The 18,596-nt window shown below is 43.5% G+C and overlaps 1 protein-coding gene and 1 long non-coding RNA gene across 5 annotated transcripts in view; one reads left to right on the plus strand and one right to left on the minus strand.

Annotated features, from left to right (window-relative positions):
• The window catches only part of LOC128352836 (uncharacterized), a 31,079-nt gene extending 26,612 nt beyond the window's left edge, over positions 1-4,467 (plus strand). Inside the window, exons 2-3 of the long non-coding RNA XR_008320652.1 lie at positions 831-892; positions 4,411-4,467. This is a non-coding gene — a long non-coding RNA (uncharacterized LOC128352836). The remainder of the gene's footprint in view (positions 1-830; positions 893-4,410) is intronic.
• COL22A1 (collagen type XXII alpha 1 chain) overlaps positions 1-18,596 on the minus strand; it is a 261,520-nt gene that overhangs the window by 18,471 nt on the left and 224,453 nt on the right. For all 4 annotated transcript variants that reach the window (XM_053313307.1, XM_053313306.1, XM_053313309.1 and 1 more), the window contains 12 exons: positions 17,848-17,895; positions 16,104-16,217; positions 15,676-15,729; positions 14,120-14,173; positions 9,983-10,036; positions 8,730-8,783; positions 7,130-7,183; positions 4,964-5,017; positions 4,241-4,294; positions 3,849-3,893; positions 2,395-2,448; positions 501-554 (listed from right to left, as the gene is read on the minus strand). In XM_053313307.1, coding sequence (XP_053169282.1) covers positions 501-554; positions 2,395-2,448; positions 3,849-3,893; positions 4,241-4,294; positions 4,964-5,017; positions 7,130-7,183; positions 8,730-8,783; positions 9,983-10,036; positions 14,120-14,173; positions 15,676-15,729; positions 16,104-16,217; positions 17,848-17,895 — 693 coding nt within the window. The remainder of the gene's footprint in view (positions 1-500; positions 555-2,394; positions 2,449-3,848; positions 3,894-4,240; positions 4,295-4,963; positions 5,018-7,129; positions 7,184-8,729; positions 8,784-9,982; positions 10,037-14,119; positions 14,174-15,675; positions 15,730-16,103; positions 16,218-17,847; positions 17,896-18,596) is intronic.

Raw genomic sequence — 18,596 nt, forward strand, 5'->3', positions numbered from 1 at the left:
CCTGGATCTCTGAATTATTTCTCGATGCATTCCATCCATTATGCTGTGGAACGAGTTGGGCCATTTGCAGTCACAAAACAAGTGGAGACAACGCTTCTGCAGTCTTCAAGATGATAGGAAATCCTATGTGCCTTCCCCTTTTCATACATGAACCATTCGGCCCTAGAACTTGAGACTTTCAGCTATATTCCCACAAGTCACATACTTTTTACAGGTCACATCTTTCTTTTTTTTCCTGAGATGGTGACAATCAGCATAGAGACCACTACTCTCACTATTGTCAGCACCTTCAAGTGATGCCCAGGGCATGTGCCCTGCCTGCCCTACCCTAGATACGCCCCTGCATTCTGGTGTCCATTCTTGGGAATTTGAGTGGACCTAGTTTGTCCAAATGCAAATTCTTTGCCAAGGGACCTTCTGGGGCATTTAAGTACCACAGCTTAGATCTAGGGGGATGCTTCAGTCTTCTAACCTACAATCCCTTGAGAAAGGCAACTCACCACCAATCCTCTGAGTCCTCGGGGGCCCTGAGGCCCAGTGGGTCCTGGATCTCCCTGTAACACAAGAGAAACCGTTGTACCTAACAAACTCATTGACAAGAAAATTCTGTTACCAGTGGAATGCCTGGTTATGCCACCTCTGTGACTAAGAACTCTTTGATTCGTGCACAAAAAAGTGCCACATCATTAACATCTCGTACAACATTTTGAAATGGAGCTTTGTTCTCAAAGTAGGCAACACCACAGATTCTATGACCACGTAATTGAAATGCCCTCCTGATGAGCATGCCTTGAAGTCTAACCTTGATTGTTTTTCTCCCTTCATAATAGTTCTGTGGGACCCAACTGGACCTAGAGATTTTCATTATACTATTTCCGGCCAGCATATTTATGTATGTATTTTTTCCTTTTCATGATTTTGCCCCTGGAACATCTGGGTAAACTGGAACATTCTGAGAGCAAAATGGCATGTTATGTGAAAGATTTGTGATCTGATTTTCCAACATATTAATATTAACTTAAATTTAAATGTAGCTTAGCCCCTTTCCTATGCACTATTTCCATGATTTTATCCACCTTTTCTTGGCTTTGCTGGGGAGAAATATAGACACTTATAAATATCTTTATATATCTTTTTCTAAGGCATATCCATTGCTAACCCCATGTGTGGCAGCTCTCGCGAGAGTTTGCGAGCAGCTGCCCAGATAGCGATGGGGACAGGGGAGAAAATGGTGGTGGTAGCTGGCCAGCCGACAGGCAAAGAAAATGGAGGCAAATGGCGGTGGCTGGCTGGCTGGCCAAAGAAAATGGCAGGGTGGGTGGGAGGGAAGAAGATGAAGGCAGCGGCAATGACGGCGGGGGTGGGAGAAGACGGCTGTGGGGGCGAAGAAGATGGCTGGTGGTGGGGGGAAGAAGGCGGCGAGCGGGCAAGCAAAAAAGCAGTGGCGAGGATTGGGGAGAGAGAGCAGTAGCAGGCGAACTAGAGGCTCAGATGCTCTGTGTCTTGCCCAGGTCGTATATTATATTTCTTCTTCCGGAGGCTAATAGCAACTTCAAGGTGAGATTTGTTTAGATTGAGAAAACAGCATGAGGTGAAAGGGTTAACTCCTCTCCTCTAGTGCCATTGCCTCAGTCCAATTCACTCCCCTCTCAGCCATCTTTAAGGATATCAGAAGTTCCAGCCACAGATGTCCCACATGGCAATTAGTTTGGTCCATAGCCAGTCCTTTTTTAATCTAAAGCAGGGTTCCCAAACTTTAGTCCCCAGATGTTGTTGGACTATGGCTCCCATCATCCACAGCAGCATTTGGCAGGGAATGATGAGAGCTGTATTCCAACAACATCTGAGCACCCAAGCTTGAGAACACTTGATCCAAAAGAACACAGATAGCTGTAGCCTCTTCCTTCCTTGAGTCAAAAAGGTGCCCATAGAACAGACAGCTCCAAAGAAGAAGGCAAATATGATGAAGATCCTAAAGAAAATTCATTCTGGAGCTAAAAATGAGTTAGAACTTCAACACAGCCTCGCAATTTATATTTTGTACCAGGCTTTTGTTAAATTTTGCAAGATAGATTTTGTGCCATATTTTGCACTATGTATATTTTGTACTCCGCTAGATACTATGCAGATATCTCATAAACAAGGCCGTGCACCTCTATATTCTTTGCATGTCCCTCCCTTTAAAAGACGTCAGCTTTTGAACCCAGCAATTTCCTGGTCACCTCTGCCAAGTACTTTTAAATTGTCAGATTTTTAAGTCTGAAATTAAATTGTTTGACATTTGTCTGTTTGTAAACTTCTGTGCAAAACTGCATGTTAGCACCAACTCTAATCACACGGTTTTCTGTTTGTGCAACAAGAGCTTTTACTGTCCCCCCAGAAGTGCACACTTACATCTTTTCCTGGTTGTCCCTCTCGGCCTGGGACACCTGGCGGGCCTGGTTCTCCCTGGAACAGAGCAGGGGGAGGGGGAGAATTAAGCTCAAAACAATTTGAAATATCACTATTCAGGATTCTAATGGCCCAGCCATTTGGAGTCCCCATGATGAACTTTCTAGACTTGGATTAACTATGGGCTGGTATGGATGATGATACAGGGCCCAATACCTATGTTTATGATGGGCAAGTTGAGAGCATGCCCACCATGACGTCCTCCTGGTGTGCCCTTTCATCGGGGGGCGGGGGGGCGGCTGTTAACACTGGCTGAATGAGAGGATTTATGTGCGTTGTGCATTTAATGGCATTGATACTTTAATTTCCATGCAGGGATGGCAAGACCAAGTGCCTGTATTCAGAACCATACACAGTGAAAAGCCCTGACTGACATTCTGACCGGAGTGGAGAGCCAGTCTTGTGGTAGTGAGCATGAGTTGCCCCCTTTGCTGCTGAGCAGGCTTCATCTTGGTTTGCATTTGGATGAGTGATGACTTATGAACGCTGTAAGATATTCCCATTAAGGGACTGGGCCGTAGCTCAGAGGCAGGGCAACTGACTGCATGCAGAAAGTCCCAGGTTCAATCCAGGTACGGCTTAGAGAGTCACCTTGGAGAGTCACTGCCAGTCAGTGTAGACAATGTTGAGTTAGATGGACCAGTGGTCCAACTTGGTCTAAGGCAGCTTCCTATGTGCCAAGCTATCCATCAGCAGAGCTGGCTATTGACAGCAGTTAGCTCCTCATTCTTAGGCTGACTCCAACTCCCCCCCCCCTTTCATGGATTCCCCACTATTGTTTGGGGACCCTTCCCCCATGCCACCATTTGGGACACTTACTTGCAATTGTTAATATGTGATTTATTTATTTATTGCTCCCCAAATGGAAAATCATGTCTATTGGCTGCCATGCCTGTATATAGAAGTGCGAATCTATAGCCCAGTCAAATTGAATTCCTCTTGATTTGCTGCTTTGATAAGGATTGGGATTATGCTCAAACATCATAATTCAATATACGCTTGAATATATGGTGATTCCATAATATATACGTACGTATATGTTCATATACATGATCTGTTTCCTTTTTGACTAGGCTGCTTATTTGGCAACCACATGGTAGATTTCTACAGGAGTGGAACATGGGCAAGGAGGGAGATGGTCCTTTCTAAGATAAACCTTTAGAGTCGCCTATTGCTGTTGAAGCTGTCACAGTCCTTCATGGGCAATTAAGAGCTCCCAGGAATATTGGGCTGGCACAATGAAGAAAACAGTGTCATTGTCATTTATAATTGTGAAAGAGCTGTACTTTATTGGCTTCAAAAATTCAGAAGACCATATTAAGCTCATCTGGAGAAGATGTCTGGATTGGCAGCTTTTGGTCAGAGGCTGTGAACAGGGCTGTGTACATGCTACTTACCCTTGAGCCAGGCGTCCCTGTATCTCCTCTGGGTCCCTTAAAACCCTGCGACAGGAAATGGAGATTAGTGTGAACCCTTCTTCTAGTTATGCAGCACATACCAATGATGCTCATGAATTATTTGCAGCTTTGCCTCAGGCCCACTTCACACAGTACTTTTGAGGTATGATTCTCTCTCTCCCCCCAACCCCTCAGAAATGCATGTTTGCATGCACACACACAAACACACACACACCCAGCCAACCCTGCTCTAAAAAAATGGTTGTCCACTACTGAATGGTCATTTCAAAATAAATAATGCACAACTAAACATCAGCCTCATCCCCACAAAGTTCCCGATAGAAGAGAACAGTCATTTTTATGGACCCATAACTGCCTGCAACAGGACTTACTGGCAGGCCCCTAGATCCTTCTGGTCCAGGTATCCCAGGCTCACCTGGCTTGCCCTAGAAGAAAACAAGTTGTCAAAAGTCATTTCTAACACCCAGCTCACTCAGCTCTCACCATTTATTTTGTTCTCTCTCTCTTGACAATCCTATCCTCTGAATGCAACATCTCTCAGCAAGCTAGAGAAGAGTGGATTGGAAGAGGATATCAGAAGTTGTGTCTTGGTTGTGGCTTTATTACTATTTTGGTAAGACTTAGGAACAATGTTTTTATGCCACACCAAAGCCCTGTTCAGGACAGCAAAAAAGGGAACTGTACTAGCATACAATTCAGTTCCATGCACATCCTTACAAAATGAGGTCCTTTAACCTGGGCTAAGTGCTTGTGTGTTCATTGGGGCTATGTCAGCATTATTTGTGATGATGTCATCTACCCCAATCAAAGATGGTGAACATGTAAACTTTTGAGGCACAAGTGGGCTAACTTATGAACCGCTTAACCGCTTTGAACCAAATTTGGTACAGCTGTAGGGACAATGGCACAGTTTGTGGAATAGTTGAACCTGCACTGCTTAACATAATATGATGAAATGACCCTTTCCCTGCCCAGTAGTGAAACTATAAATGGAAACTTCAAGATAGTCCAGCAGTTTAGGCAATGGTGGTGGCTGGCTGGCAAGAGAAGTCAAAACAGCCAAGCCATTCTATAGGTAAAATATATTCTTTTACCGGTTCCCCGGGAGGCCCTGGTTTGCCATCTTTGCCTTCTTTCCCAGCAATGCCCTATGAATGAAACAAAGGCTGAGAGTCAAGATTAAGGATGCAATAAATAGACATGATTTTTTCCCAGAGTGTTGGGTTACATTCAGATCCCTGCTCAGGCATGACGCTTACAGGATAACCCATGTCCCAACACTCTCTTTCAACCTAACCTACCTCATAGGGTTGTTGTGAGGAGGCAGAAGATCTATGTATACTATCCTGAGCTCCTTAGAGGAAGGGTGGTATACAAATGTGATAAATAAATGGCTGACATTCTTGCTAACAGTGAGCTTGCACCAGTGCAAGAAGATGGCACAACTTCAGTAAATCAAGGGGATGTTCAGAATTGTGCTCTTGTGCAAAAATTCCCTGCACATCATAGGAGGAGTGCCACAAGCTTTGCACCTTGATGTGCAAGCATAAATCTTTGTGCTAGTGCAACACTCAGCTCGAAAGCAAGCTCCAGACTTACTACTTAGTATCAGCCTTGTGCTGGTGTGGCATTTTTGTATAATCACAGCATTAGTGAGGATGTTGGTCAACATGAACAATGGCATATTTATGACTATGGATATAGGAAAAGATTTCCTATATCACAGACATGCAAAAATGCAATTCATTCATTCATTCATTCATTCATTCGATTTCTATACCACCCTTCCAAAAATGGCTCAGGGAGGTTCACACAGAGAAATAAAAAATAAATAAGATAAACAAAATGGATCCTTGTCCCCCAAAGGGCTCACAATCTAAAAAGAAACATCAGATAGACACCAGCAACAGTCACTGCAGCTACTGTGCTGGGGGTGGATAGGGCCAGTTACTCTCCCCCTGCTAAATAAAGAGAATCACCACATTAAAAGGTGCCTCTTTGCCAAGTTAGCAGGGGTAGCATTGCAATGCAATGCAATACTGGCTGGTTGCTAGAAAAATCCTGGATTTTTAATTTCCATCACCAAAAAAGACCAGCTGCACATAATGGAGAAGGATTCATAATAGTCTAGAGCTATGTACAATAGCTCACCTGAATAATTCAAAATGAATGGGGTACTCCTCTGAACCATACTAAGGTAGCATATGAAAAAGCATGTTGGGCAGCCTATTGTACATTAGCCAGTATATGAAAGAACAGTAAGCTCATCATCCAGAAAGGCCAACTCTAGGCCAGTTAGCAGTGGGCCTTCTGGACATCATCCATAAATTCCCCTGCTAACTGAGCAAAAAGAGGCACTGTTTCAAAGTGGTGATTCTCTTTATTTAGCAGGGGGAGAGCAACTGCACATGTTGATCCCCAGAACAGCATCCCTCCAGGGGCTGCTGCTGATGTCTCTCTTATGTTGTTGGGTTTTTTTTAGATTGTGAGCCCTTTGGGGACAGAGAGTCATTTTTATTTCCATCCATCCATCCATCCATCCCACTTTGGGAACTTTTGTTGAAAAGTGGTATATAAATATTCCTCACATTTGTATCTATATACTCTCACTAAACTTATGTATTGGCTTTTGCAGATAAGTATCTCAAACAAATGCAGTCAATGTGCTAAACGTTCCGGAAAATTCACCCACACAAGTTCTCAGGTTGGGATAGGCAGATCTCTCTGTTTCTTTTCTATCCAAAATTTGTATGATTTCCTTCTATTTTCATTCCATTCTCTTCTGCTAGAAAAATCCTGGATTTTTTAAATTTCCATCACCAAAAATATATATATACTTAATTTTGACCCAAGTATTTTAGCTTATTCCCTATGCAAACAGCTGGTGCAATAATACATTGCAATATATACATTTAAATGCATTTCCAACACAGATGTACAGAATGCAAGAATCTGTAAACATCTCCATCTCTTCTAAAATGTAATCCGTTTTGGAGAGCTGGGCATCTGGAAAGATGCATTCTGTTATGACATTGATCAAGAAAGGGACTTGATAATAGCCCCTTGGTGATAGCCCTCAGGACGGCAATGTCCTTGCATCTCTGGACCAGCTGAAATATTTGATAGCATTCAGCAAGGAGGTGTGGCAAACATGCTTTAGCAGGGCCTTTTTGGTAGGCCATGCTTCCCAAACAGTGTCATACATCTATTGATGATGATGATGATGATGATGATGATGATGATGGAGGAGGAGGACTCACCACAATTCCAGGCAATCCTGGTGGGCCTTGAGGTCCTGGTGGGCCTTCTTTACCCTACCAAAGAGACACAGATGTGACAATATTCACACAAGATTTTCAGAGAGAAATATCTCTTATTAATCTCTTATATACATGTTAGGCAACATTTGTTGTCAACTGGCTTTCCAGATATATCAACAAGGCAAGAAAATATCTAAGCAGAAGAAGACATTTGATGACAGAAGCAGTCTGGCTGATTCTTTAAAGCCAAGTGGCCTTCTTTTGAGTGTCATGGTGATTTTCAAAGTTCCTGGCTTCAGGGAATCCTTTTTACAGTAAATTGTTCATCCAAGAATCTCTAAACACTAGCTATGGAATTTCTGGATAACCCATTCACACATTATGTGCAAAACTCATACGATGTGCATACAGCATTCTCAGGAACAGATTTGTATGCAGGTAAGTCATTCACCTGTTATGTTGAATGCAACAGTACACTTCCTATGTGTACGACGCATTTTAGGGCCCAATACCCAGGTTCACTTTTAAAATGAAGGCAGCTACAGTCTTTCACACACGCACATGTGTGAGTGTACAAACATGTGAATACAAATAGAATATAATGTACAAATAGGGCTTATGTTATAGAGAGTTCTGAGAAGTGGTCTAAGATTAAATAAGATACACTGTAATTATAAATTGTTCATGCTAACACATAATAAATTATTTATCAATAAATAAGACACACAGTTAGCTTAAAAAAATCTGTTGGGTCTCACCACTGCTCCATGACAGCACATCTTAACATACTCTCAACCCTCCCTTAAGGGTGTACATTTTAAGAGACGATTGATACCGGTTTTGGAGAAACCTCCTACCATTACAGTACTTGTCCCTGGGAAACTCCAATGAGATTTCAATGAGTCCCAAGATTCTCCAGAACACAGTCTGAAAAGCACTGGAGGGTACAGAGGAATACCCTCTGTTTAAGTTCAAGCCCCTCGCTCTTATTTCTGCTTTTCATATTAGAGATCCCCTTACTAGAGGAAGCTGACCAAGCACTAACCCAGGCAGGAGCAGGCAACCTTGGTTCTCCAGCTGTTCTTGAACTACAATTCCCATCATCCCCAACTGCAGTTTAATGCAGCTGGAGATGATGGAAGTTGTAGTTCAGCAACATCTGAACAGCCAAGATTGCCTATCCCTGCCCTAACCCATCTCCCACCCTTTTCCCAACCCAATGCTTTTTAAATCCTTCCTGCCCACACTCAACAATCCCTTGCTCAGTCTTATTGCAAAAAGTGTATCCAAACGGCGAGGCCCTTCCACTCCCACAGTCGCCCTTAGGCGTTGCCCTTCAGTATATACCCTCATGGAAAATACAGATTTATAGAGCCCAGGGAAAGTGGTGGAAGAGCTGTTCCAGGTGGAGCTCCTTGGGGTGTTGATAAGCACTTCAAAAGCTCCCTTTGGACTCTTCTCTCTAGCCTTCTTCTCAAGGCAAATAGGTCTTTGTAGACCTTTTGAAAGAGGGAGGGAGGATTTCTATTCATGCCACTGAAGTTTCCCTCCCATCTTTTGTATTCCAAAGATTCTTTGTATAACTACAGATTGAACTTACTAGATCTCCAGGATTCCCTGGTGGTCCTGTGGGTCCTGGTGAACCATCCGAGCCCTCAAATAACAGGAAGAGGGGGAAAGGTTCAGCATTATTCACTCGCTGTACAATTTTGAGCATTACAAATTGCACTTCTGCAACCTGGAGCTAGCCAATCCATCATGAAGGAAGTTGCTCTTTTCCACACCTGAGATTTGGACCATACCATCCTCTACGCTAATGCATAGCAAGGCATCTTGGGGCAAGCTTCTCGTTGTGCTCAGCCCCCTACAAATACGTCAGCCCCAATCAACCACTTGGGTTGTGTATGCAATTCAAGCTGGCCATGGCTCTGTGCATATCTTTATGTTTGTCAAGGGGAAGCAAAATGCAATATCTGAATTCAGCATTCCCAGCCTTTGTCTAACAAAACAAAAGCAAACACATTTTGCTAGTTCACATTTTTGTGGGAAACCACTTCAAAATATCTCCACAGTACTCCACTCCACTCTCAGTTTCCTTTCCATCTGCTATCTTCTTTCCTTGCCAAAACATTCTAAATTTGAAGAAGCTGAATACGTTATGTGAAACATGTAAATGAAGGAATTACAATTTTCCTACGCAATTTATGTGTATCATACAATGTGGCCTAGGTCGGTTTGGCATTTGAGTGCAGAAGAAAAGGGTTCTCTCCCCTTCTCAATCTAGAATTGCCCTTAGATTTCTGTGGGCTGAAGATAACAGCTGACATCTAGATGAACATTGCACTGGTCATTTTTGTTGATCTCCCCTACCCTTTGAAGCCACCATGCCTCTTGAAAATATGTCCCTGAGGGTCGCACAACACTCAGGGACATATTTTCTGGAGGCACAGTGGGCTTCAGGAGGAAGGAGAGAATGGTGAAAACTCCCCCTCTCCTTAATGCCAGCACAGCATTAGTTTGGATATCAGCCAGTCACTGTGACTGTCAGGATAGGGCTGAGAGAGACTCCTGCCTGCAGTCTTGGAGAAACCGCTGCCAGTCTGTGTAGACAATATTGAGCTGGGTGGACCAATGGTCTGACTCTGTATAAGGCAGCTTCCTATATTCCTAGGCTATAGTTAAGGTCATTAAGTGATTATTACTAATGCCCCAAAGGGTCACTTTGTAGGGAAATAAACCCAGTCAAAGACTGGATGCCCTTTCTTAATGTAAAGGATACACATATATAGTAATATGAATTAATGGATTATATTGCTTTTTAATGCAGGAAAGAAAGAGGTTAAAGCATCTTACAGGTGGACCTGGATTTCCAGGTGGACCCACGAAGCCAGGAATACCAGGATGGCCCTGCAGGAGACAACAACAGCCTTTAGCACTGACATATCACTTACATGCATAAATAAAGAATGTTCCTGGGGATCCTTTCAAATCTCATTAAAAGCTAGCAAGGAGAGCAGGACTGCTGAACAAAAGCTATCTTGGCATCACAATTTTGTACACAGTTTTTTCAGAGCATGAACTTCTATGTTGTAACAAAGACCTTTGCTATGCACAGGCTTCTGGGAGCAAATAACTTGTCAAGAAACATTACAGGGTTGGTTGGATGCAGGGGGCTGAAGAGACATTGTGTGCAAATAGGTGCAATGGAGCATTACTCCCCGCCCCCGTAATGCCTGCTTGCTTCGGGAAAATAATTGCTTTGACATAATTCAGCCTGCCACTTCCTCAGATCACTGCACCCACAGTGATGATCATTTCTGAGTGAATGAAGAATCCCCCTTCCTTGCAAAATGTGTGATGCAGGGGTTAACTACAGTATATGTATAATTTATTTTGTTTTATTTATTACATTTCTATACTGCCCCATCCAAAGGCTCTGGGCAGTGCACAACAGGGAAAATACTACAACAGATATGTATACACAAATATGTACAATGGAATCTCAATGCCAGTCTACAAAATACATAATTCTAGTGGTTAGAGTGTTGGACTAGGACCAGGAAGACCTGAGTTTGAATCCCCATTCAACCATGAAACTCACTGAGTGACTCTGGGCCAGTCATGTATCTCTCAGCCTAACCTACCACACAGGATTGTTGTGAGGATAAAAATAACCATGTACACCACTCTGAGCTCCTTGGAGGAAAAGCGGGATATAAGTGTACAAAAAGCAAAAATAAATAAATACATAATAGCTGATGAATTCTGACCCGAGAAGCTGAAGGTTGATGGGAGAGCGGTGATTAACCCCTGCACACCATTTCTATGCTTCAAATCCACCCTGGAATTGAGGAGAAGCAGTTTCCTGCCTCAGTGGGGCAAAACAATGTGGGGTGGATCAATTTGGAGCAGAGCAGATGTAAGAGGTGAAAAGGTTAAGCAGCAGTTTACCTGCTGCTTCCTCTCAAAATTCCCCTGAAGTGGTTTTTTTTCCTTCTTCAAAAAACAAATAAAAAATCTAGCATTGGGACATGTTCGCACAAAATGTACAGTTTGCCCTGAATCACATGTTTTACAAGCAAGGGAAATAGTCAGCGTGTTCATGCAGAAATGATCCTGTGTTTGCAGAGATCAGAGAAACTGGCATGCTACATGATGTTAAAGTAGTATTAATAACAATGCTGTTGAAGCAAAGAACTGGCAAGGGAATGCCCCTCGCAAAATGACTCTTTTTGCCTCACCTTCCTCAGCTGAAACAGTTGGAAGTGTGCAGTGCAATAGGTCAAGAGTTCCCTGCCTTGGATCCTGAGAGTTGTGATGCACTACAACTCCCAACTCCCCCCAGCCACCATGGCCTCCTATATGAGCTTTCTTCCAACAGCATCTGGGGGCCCAAGATTGGGAACCCCAGTTTAAAGGGGAACAAGTACACCTTCATTTGTTTCTCGATCTCCCTTGAAAGAGTCCAATATTCCTTATGGCTACATCTGCCAGCTCTCCCAATTTTGGAACCAAAAGCCATAACAAACCAATGGTATCCCAACAGCCAAGTCAGGCTTCTTGGGCGGGGGGGGGGGCAGTGATTGGTGCTGGTTGGTAAATATGGTACCACCTCCTTCCTTCATAAGAGCAGCAGCTGTGTCTGCTTGGAGGTTCCAGTGATCATCGCCAATATGCTCAAATCAACTGTGTGAACATTTGGAATGTTGACAGACATAAACACAGCATATATTTGCAGTTAACACTCCTGAGGTAAACCTGGAAGCTTCTCTGAGCTGCAATACACACAAGGAAATAGCATGATCAGCAAAAAACAGAGTGGCAGGCAAAAAGCATGGCTTGTTCTAGAGGAAGCCAGGTGGGGGAAATGCCTGAGCCCCATTAGTGACAGGGGGCCCACTGAGAAAGTTGGACAAAGCCTTCATATGAAGGCCTCATATAATCTTTGCTGGCCCTTTAATCTTAATTAGGCTATTTCCCTAAGTTGGGGGGGGGGGGAGATACTGCTGCCAAATTTGGATATGAACACGTCAACTTTCCATTTTCAAATATAAGTTATGGTAGTGCTGAGAAGTATGGCCGCGTTCACACATAACACAGAACAGCGGGCCCAACGTTCCACCAACACTACCACAACGCTTTCCTTTCCTCATTCAGATGAAATGGAGAGCAGCCTCTCTGCAGTCTGGGAAACTGCAGAGAGGAAGGAGAACTAGCTGTGTGGGCTTCCTTCTTGCTTGAAGGACAGCCCACACAGCCAATCATCCATGGAGAGAGGGAGAAGCTTCAACTCCAGTCGGACAGAATGCTGCTTCCAGTGCTGCATTCAGTCGTAACAGATGCAGAATAGAACCTCGGTTATGTGCAGCAAAACTCACTACAAACTAGATTCAAATTAGAGTCTGCCAAGCAAAAGCCCAGGTTGCCTATAGGAATGTGCAAATTGATTCAGGCACAAGCCGATTTATTCCCAAATCTATCCGATTCAAGCGATCTGGAGACAGAACAAATTGCCCCTGTGGTCCTTTGGCTAGATTCGGGTCCAAATCGAATCATGCCAGATTCTATTAGAATCAATTCAAGATTTGGATTCCTCTTATTATTTTCCCCAGCTTTCTTTCTTTCTTTTTAAGCTAAGCTCTAGCCCTTGTAGAGGTGCAGTTATGGGGCAAAATGTGTGGTTCCTATTTTTCAAGTGTTTGGATTTTTGGTGTATGAATCCCTATGAGCATTCATTACACACTTTCAATTTTTCTGTTCATTTCGAATGTCTTTGGACAGTGCCAACTGTCAACTCCCATGTGCCAACTACACCCCCTCCCACCCGCAAGGTAATGGGGTACTACTCAGTTTATGTTCTAGGAATTTTTTTCAAGTGTTTAGACTCTTTGGTGTCTAATAACCTTTCCTCATAATAAATCCCTATGAGGATTCATTATACACCAAAGAATCTGAACACCTCAAACATTCCTAAAATATAAACTGAGTACCCAGCGGCTTGCGGGGTAGTTGGCACACGGGATGCCACTAATTCCTTACCCACACCTGCAAAGAAGTGGGGTCATAATGAACAAGAGAAATGCAGGTGTGTAATGAAGACACCAAAGAATCTCCACAACTCAACTTCAACAAGGGATAGAGCTTAGCTGTTTTTTAAAAAAAGAAATAAAGCTGGGGATCCATGTTAGGATAGGGCGACTTTGACTCCCCATTGTTTCCTATGGCAGAAATATACAAAATCCATAACAACTAAATGAAATCATTAAAAATCAACCACGTTCTCCACTGCCTTGAAATTTGGGTGGTAGGCGGAACCGATGGGGACCTATCCACCATCCAGATTTGGTGCCTTTAGGACCTTTTAAGTGGTCTGAATTGATCCAAATCTGAATTAAATTGAATCAAATCCAAATGGAATCTGGGGTGATTTGGGGGGACAGATTTGGACACAAAACAGATCAGGGGTGATTCAATTTAGGTACAAATAGAACTAAAAAAATCAATTCGTGCACATCCCTAGTTGCTGGATGAATGGAACTGGAGTTGCATGTATTTGGATGTAACAATAGGGAAACCTTTGCCCCATGCAACTCTGGTTCTGCATTATGTGCGAATACGGCCACAATCTGATGACCTCTTTAAAAAGAAAATGTACAGAACAATCATACACAGACATTGTTGCTAATTGTCCTGAAAGGAAACCCCTTATTATGTCCACAATTTTTTTTCCTCCCACAAGTTTCAGTACAAATGCAAATGGGATATTCTACTCCTGACCTGTAATCCCTTTGCCCTTCATAAGGGCAGTCACTGATGACCTCTTGCCTGGAGCTTGCCCCCACCACCTACTGATGTAATCATAGTGATATGTTAATTAGTGCTTTAGGGAGGGGTAAAAACCTATTTGGTGATCTAGAGATGTCCAAGGGAGAACTACTGTTGCTTACTGTATTGTCTCAAGAAACACATTTCTTCCTCATTTTCTTTTACCTGTTCGCCCTTCAGTCCAACCTCACCAGATGTCCCACGGTCTCCTTTAGCACCCTAATGACAAAGAGGTTTTAATCTCACCATGTTCAACCACACAGTTATATTTTAAGCATCTCTTACAGTCAATGGTTTTCACAAGACATGAGAAAGGTGTGAAGGCAAACCTTTCAGACATTCAATAGGCACAGAGGACTTTCATCTCATCTCATTTCATTTCATTTCTCCTAGTTTTTAGATTTTTAGCTTCGAAGAAATCCCTTCCATATTTACTTTACTGCCAAGGAGCTCCTGCATGGCTGGTATGGAATCCTTGTGTTGAACAGAGGATTCTGGGGAGTGTTCTAAATTGTGTGCGCACACACAGACACACACACACACTATGTGCCTCGTGGCTCTCACAATTCCTCTATATCAGTCACAAGTGCATGCTTGGAAACAACCAAAATCACCATGCAACTTCAGGCAAAGGGTAAAATCAGTAGTAGTGGCCAAGGGATTTGTCAAGGCCACCTTTCTGCCACTACTAAGCTTCTCTTTCCCGTTACAATCTTCTGAGGAAACCCAGAATTCCTTGGAACTTGCCGTGGGTAAGCTCCCCTAGGCTCAAATTGGATTGGCTGGAAAATAAGCCAAGCTATTTCTCCAAATATTGGGAAAGAGCTTATCTTATTTCTGAACCAATCCAAATCCATGCCCGGACCTATGAGCCTTCAACCCCACCCGCTACAATGTGTGTGCACAAACCCGGCTGGTCTGGTTCTGTTTGAGTCTGAAACAGACCCAAACAGGACCAGTCCAGTTCAGTTTTGCTCCCCATTGAACTCCCCCAGGTTTGGTATGGGAGGGGGTTCTCTGAGGCCGGTGGGGGGTCCTATGGAGATTCCCTCTCCCCCCGCTGGCCTTCCTCGTGCCAAAAATCACCCAGTTCAGCCATTCTTTGGCCCTTTCCAGGCCTTTTCCCTCATGGTGGCCATTTTGGAGGCTGCCGTACATGCACAATGGGCCTCTGTGTGGCCTGGGTCATGACCCTACCTGCTACCAGCATCCTAGCTCTCACTGCTTCCTTCCCATTCTGCTTACAGGCTGATGCTCTGGTGGCAGAGGTAAGTCACACTGAACCACTTCAAATGACAGGGAGGGAGGTCTCACCCTCTTCCCTGCTCCAGCGCCTGCCATGTTGCTGTGCAGTGCACCAAGCCACAAGTAGCTCTTTGTTCTTGGGGCAACTACATTTCCCAGAAGCTATCTGTGGGCTGAAATAGCACACTAGCTGCCAGAGAGAAAAGGGGTATCCATCCCTTTGTCTGGAAGAGATCCCCCAAATTTTCAGATCATTATATGCTTGGATAAGTTGGAGTAATCCATAAGTTGAGACATGGAGGCATTTTGATAAGCAGAACTATTATTTCCTTAGATTTGCCCTTTTACCCTGAAACAAACTAATGTTTTTTCACCAGTATGGTATGGGAAAGATTTCTGCCCTGATTATTTCAAATGTGTTCATGTGTGTGTAATTATTCTGAAGTTACCAATGGAGGAGGAAGCACACTACTGACCTTGGGACCTTCAACACCTGGTGGTCCAGGAAAACCTCTGGGTCCATTCTCTCCCTGAAAGACAGAATCCACATCAAATAGTTATAGCATACCCTTGTAACTGCACGGTGAGCTAGCATCTGTTTTTGAAACCAGCCTATTTTAGGAAAATCTAGCCTTGTCAAACAGCTGGAGAGGTGGTACAAAACTGTTCTAAAGAAATCAAGCATAATTAGAATGCATTCATTCAAAAAATCCTTTCGCAAACTATGAACATATTTTCATCAGCGCTTTTAGTGCAGTGCGATTGGAACAAGAAAGACTGGTTTCCCCCACATTCAACAGGAACAGCTGCAACACAGCATCTGTTTCAAGTGGCATTTATCTTGTGCAACTTTGACATGTAAACTAGCCCTCAGGTTCTGTGTGTGTTCCTTTCCCCCCCTTACCGTCTTTCCAATGGGGCCTTCACTGCCAAGTGGGCCTGGGGGTCCTCTGTCACCCTTGAATCCGGGGATGCCGGGAAGTCCAGGTGGCCCAGGAGGACAATCAGTGCAAACATCCTAAAAGAGATAATAAATACCTTCACTGATGTGGCCGACAGCCTTTTCAGATCCAAGCTAATGCTTGTGCCTACAGGCAAGTGAATTTGTTTTAACCTGGTTCAACTGTCATGGCTTCCCAAGGAACTGGGAACTGTAGTTTGTTTAGGGTATGGAGAGTTCTCTGTTAGAAATTCACAGCCCTCTTCCTTCACAAAATTATATTTTTCAGGCTTCCTCTTAAGACAGGGGTTCTCAGACTTGGGTCAAATGTTTTTTGAATACAACATCGGCCATTGTGGCTGAGGATCATAGGAGCTGTAGTACTACATAACCTGGGGACCCAGGGTTGAGAAGCCCTTCCCTAAGGGGAAGAAAAATTACTATTATAACAGAGATTAAAACTTAGATGTAGCTATGCACTAAATGGGTGACTAGCACCCACATGAGTATTGTAAGAAAGTGAGAAGATGTTCAACACCACTGTGAGATAATGAAATTTACAAGGGCGATTAAAATTCATTTCCACTATTTTATTTTTTAAAAATGCACAGAACAGAGTGTATAGGAGAAAACACAGAATATAACCAGTGGGCAGTTTATAACAAAAGGTAGTGACAGAGGTCCAAGTTGCCTGGAGCCATTTTCTCCAGTGCTGAATCCCTGTCATCCAGTTAATCTTTATTCATAGCACAGCTACACTGCATTTGAAAATCATGTTTGAAACTTGATCAAAGAAAACCTGGGTCTTGTGCTTTCATGAGGCTGTTGAGAATGGTGTGTGAGCTGGCCAGTTCACAAAACCCCAGTGCCCAAGATGGGGTGGGGCCATAACTCAGTGACTGGGCTATGAGAGTGGTAGAACTCCCCTGATAACTGAGCAAAAAGGCACCTTTTAAAAGTGGTGATTTTTTTTTATTGAGCAGGAGAAGAGCAACTGGCCCAATCCATCCCCAGCATAGCACCCCTACAGTGGTTGTTGCTGGTGTCTATCTTATGTTTATTTTTTAGATTGTGAGCCCTTTGGGGACAGGGGACCATCTTATGTATTTATGTATTGTTTATGTATGTTTTCTACGTAAACCACTTTGAGAACTTTGGCTGAAGAGTGGCATATAAATATTCATCATAGTAGTAGTAGTAGTAGTAGCAGCAGTAGTATGATATGTTCAAGTAATGCACTTCTAACATTCCTATGAGCACTCTGGGATAGTGTGTGCTAGGTCTGTGCAGCCTTAAGAACATCCTTTGAAAAAAGGATGTTCGGATCCGAATCGAAACACCGAAAATCCAAACTGCACACCCCTAAATCGCACCACCCTAGCATGTGTCCCTTTGCCTGTGGGGAATGAACCTTGATTCGCTTCAGATGTTTCACCAAAGAAGTAAAAAAGGCAGCAGGAGTGATTCCAACATCCTCTCTTCACGCTGCCAGGTACCACCAGGAAGATGTACAACTTTCCTTATGGAGAGGGAAGAAATCATTCACACTTCCTTTCGCATGATGAGCCCCCTTTGCTCCTTCATTATCATGCACATTTGTAACTGTTAGGAACACCCAGAATTGTCTTGTGACTTCCTGGAGGGAGATCTTCCTGGAGGGCGATCTCCTCCAGGAGATCTTCCTCAGACACCTCAGAAGAGGCCTTACCTTCACTAGGAGCCTGATATCACCAGGAGAAAGGATAGGAGAGGCACCCTGAGGGGAGAGAAAAGAAAAGCCTTACTTTAATACTGCTCTTTGTAGTGTGCTTTCAGAGGATATGAAATCAAAGGTGAAATATCCCCCAGCTCTTGAAAGAGATTATTAGCCACACACTGGCTGGAGTTCAGTGAATTAAACCCATCTTTCCATGTCCAACGGCCCTGAATTGCCTTTCACCAGGCTGCTGATACCCTGCCAGTGTAATGAAAGAAGTGTCTGCAGTGTAACTGAGGAAGAGAGATGGTCTTGTGGTAGCAAGCAGGACTTGTCCCCTTAGCTAAGCAGGTTCTGTCCTGGTTGCATATGAAAGGGGGACTAGAAGTGTGAGCACTGTAAGATATTCTTCTTAGGGGATGGAGCCGCTCTGGGAAGAGCATCCAGGTTCCAAGTTCCCTCCTTGGCATCTCCAGGAAAGGGCTAAGAGAGATTCCTGCCTGCAACCTTGGAGAAGCCGCTGACAATCTGTGAAGACAATACTGAGCTAGATGGACCTACGGTCTGACTCAGTATATAGCAGCTTCCTATGTTCCTAAGGGTCAACAACAAACATCCTCTTTAGCATTTTTAAAATTTACTTTAATTGTTTCAAGAATTCTTATAGGGTATCAATTTTTCATATTGAATACATTCAAGGCAGCTCACAGCCGAGTGTAACTAATTTATTAATGGATCTATCTGTTTTTTGCCCTTCAGCA

This window comes from Hemicordylus capensis, chromosome 4 (genome assembly GCF_027244095.1).
Source record: "Hemicordylus capensis ecotype Gifberg chromosome 4, rHemCap1.1.pri, whole genome shotgun sequence".
NCBI lineage: Eukaryota > Metazoa > Chordata > Lepidosauria > Squamata > Cordylidae > Hemicordylus > Hemicordylus capensis.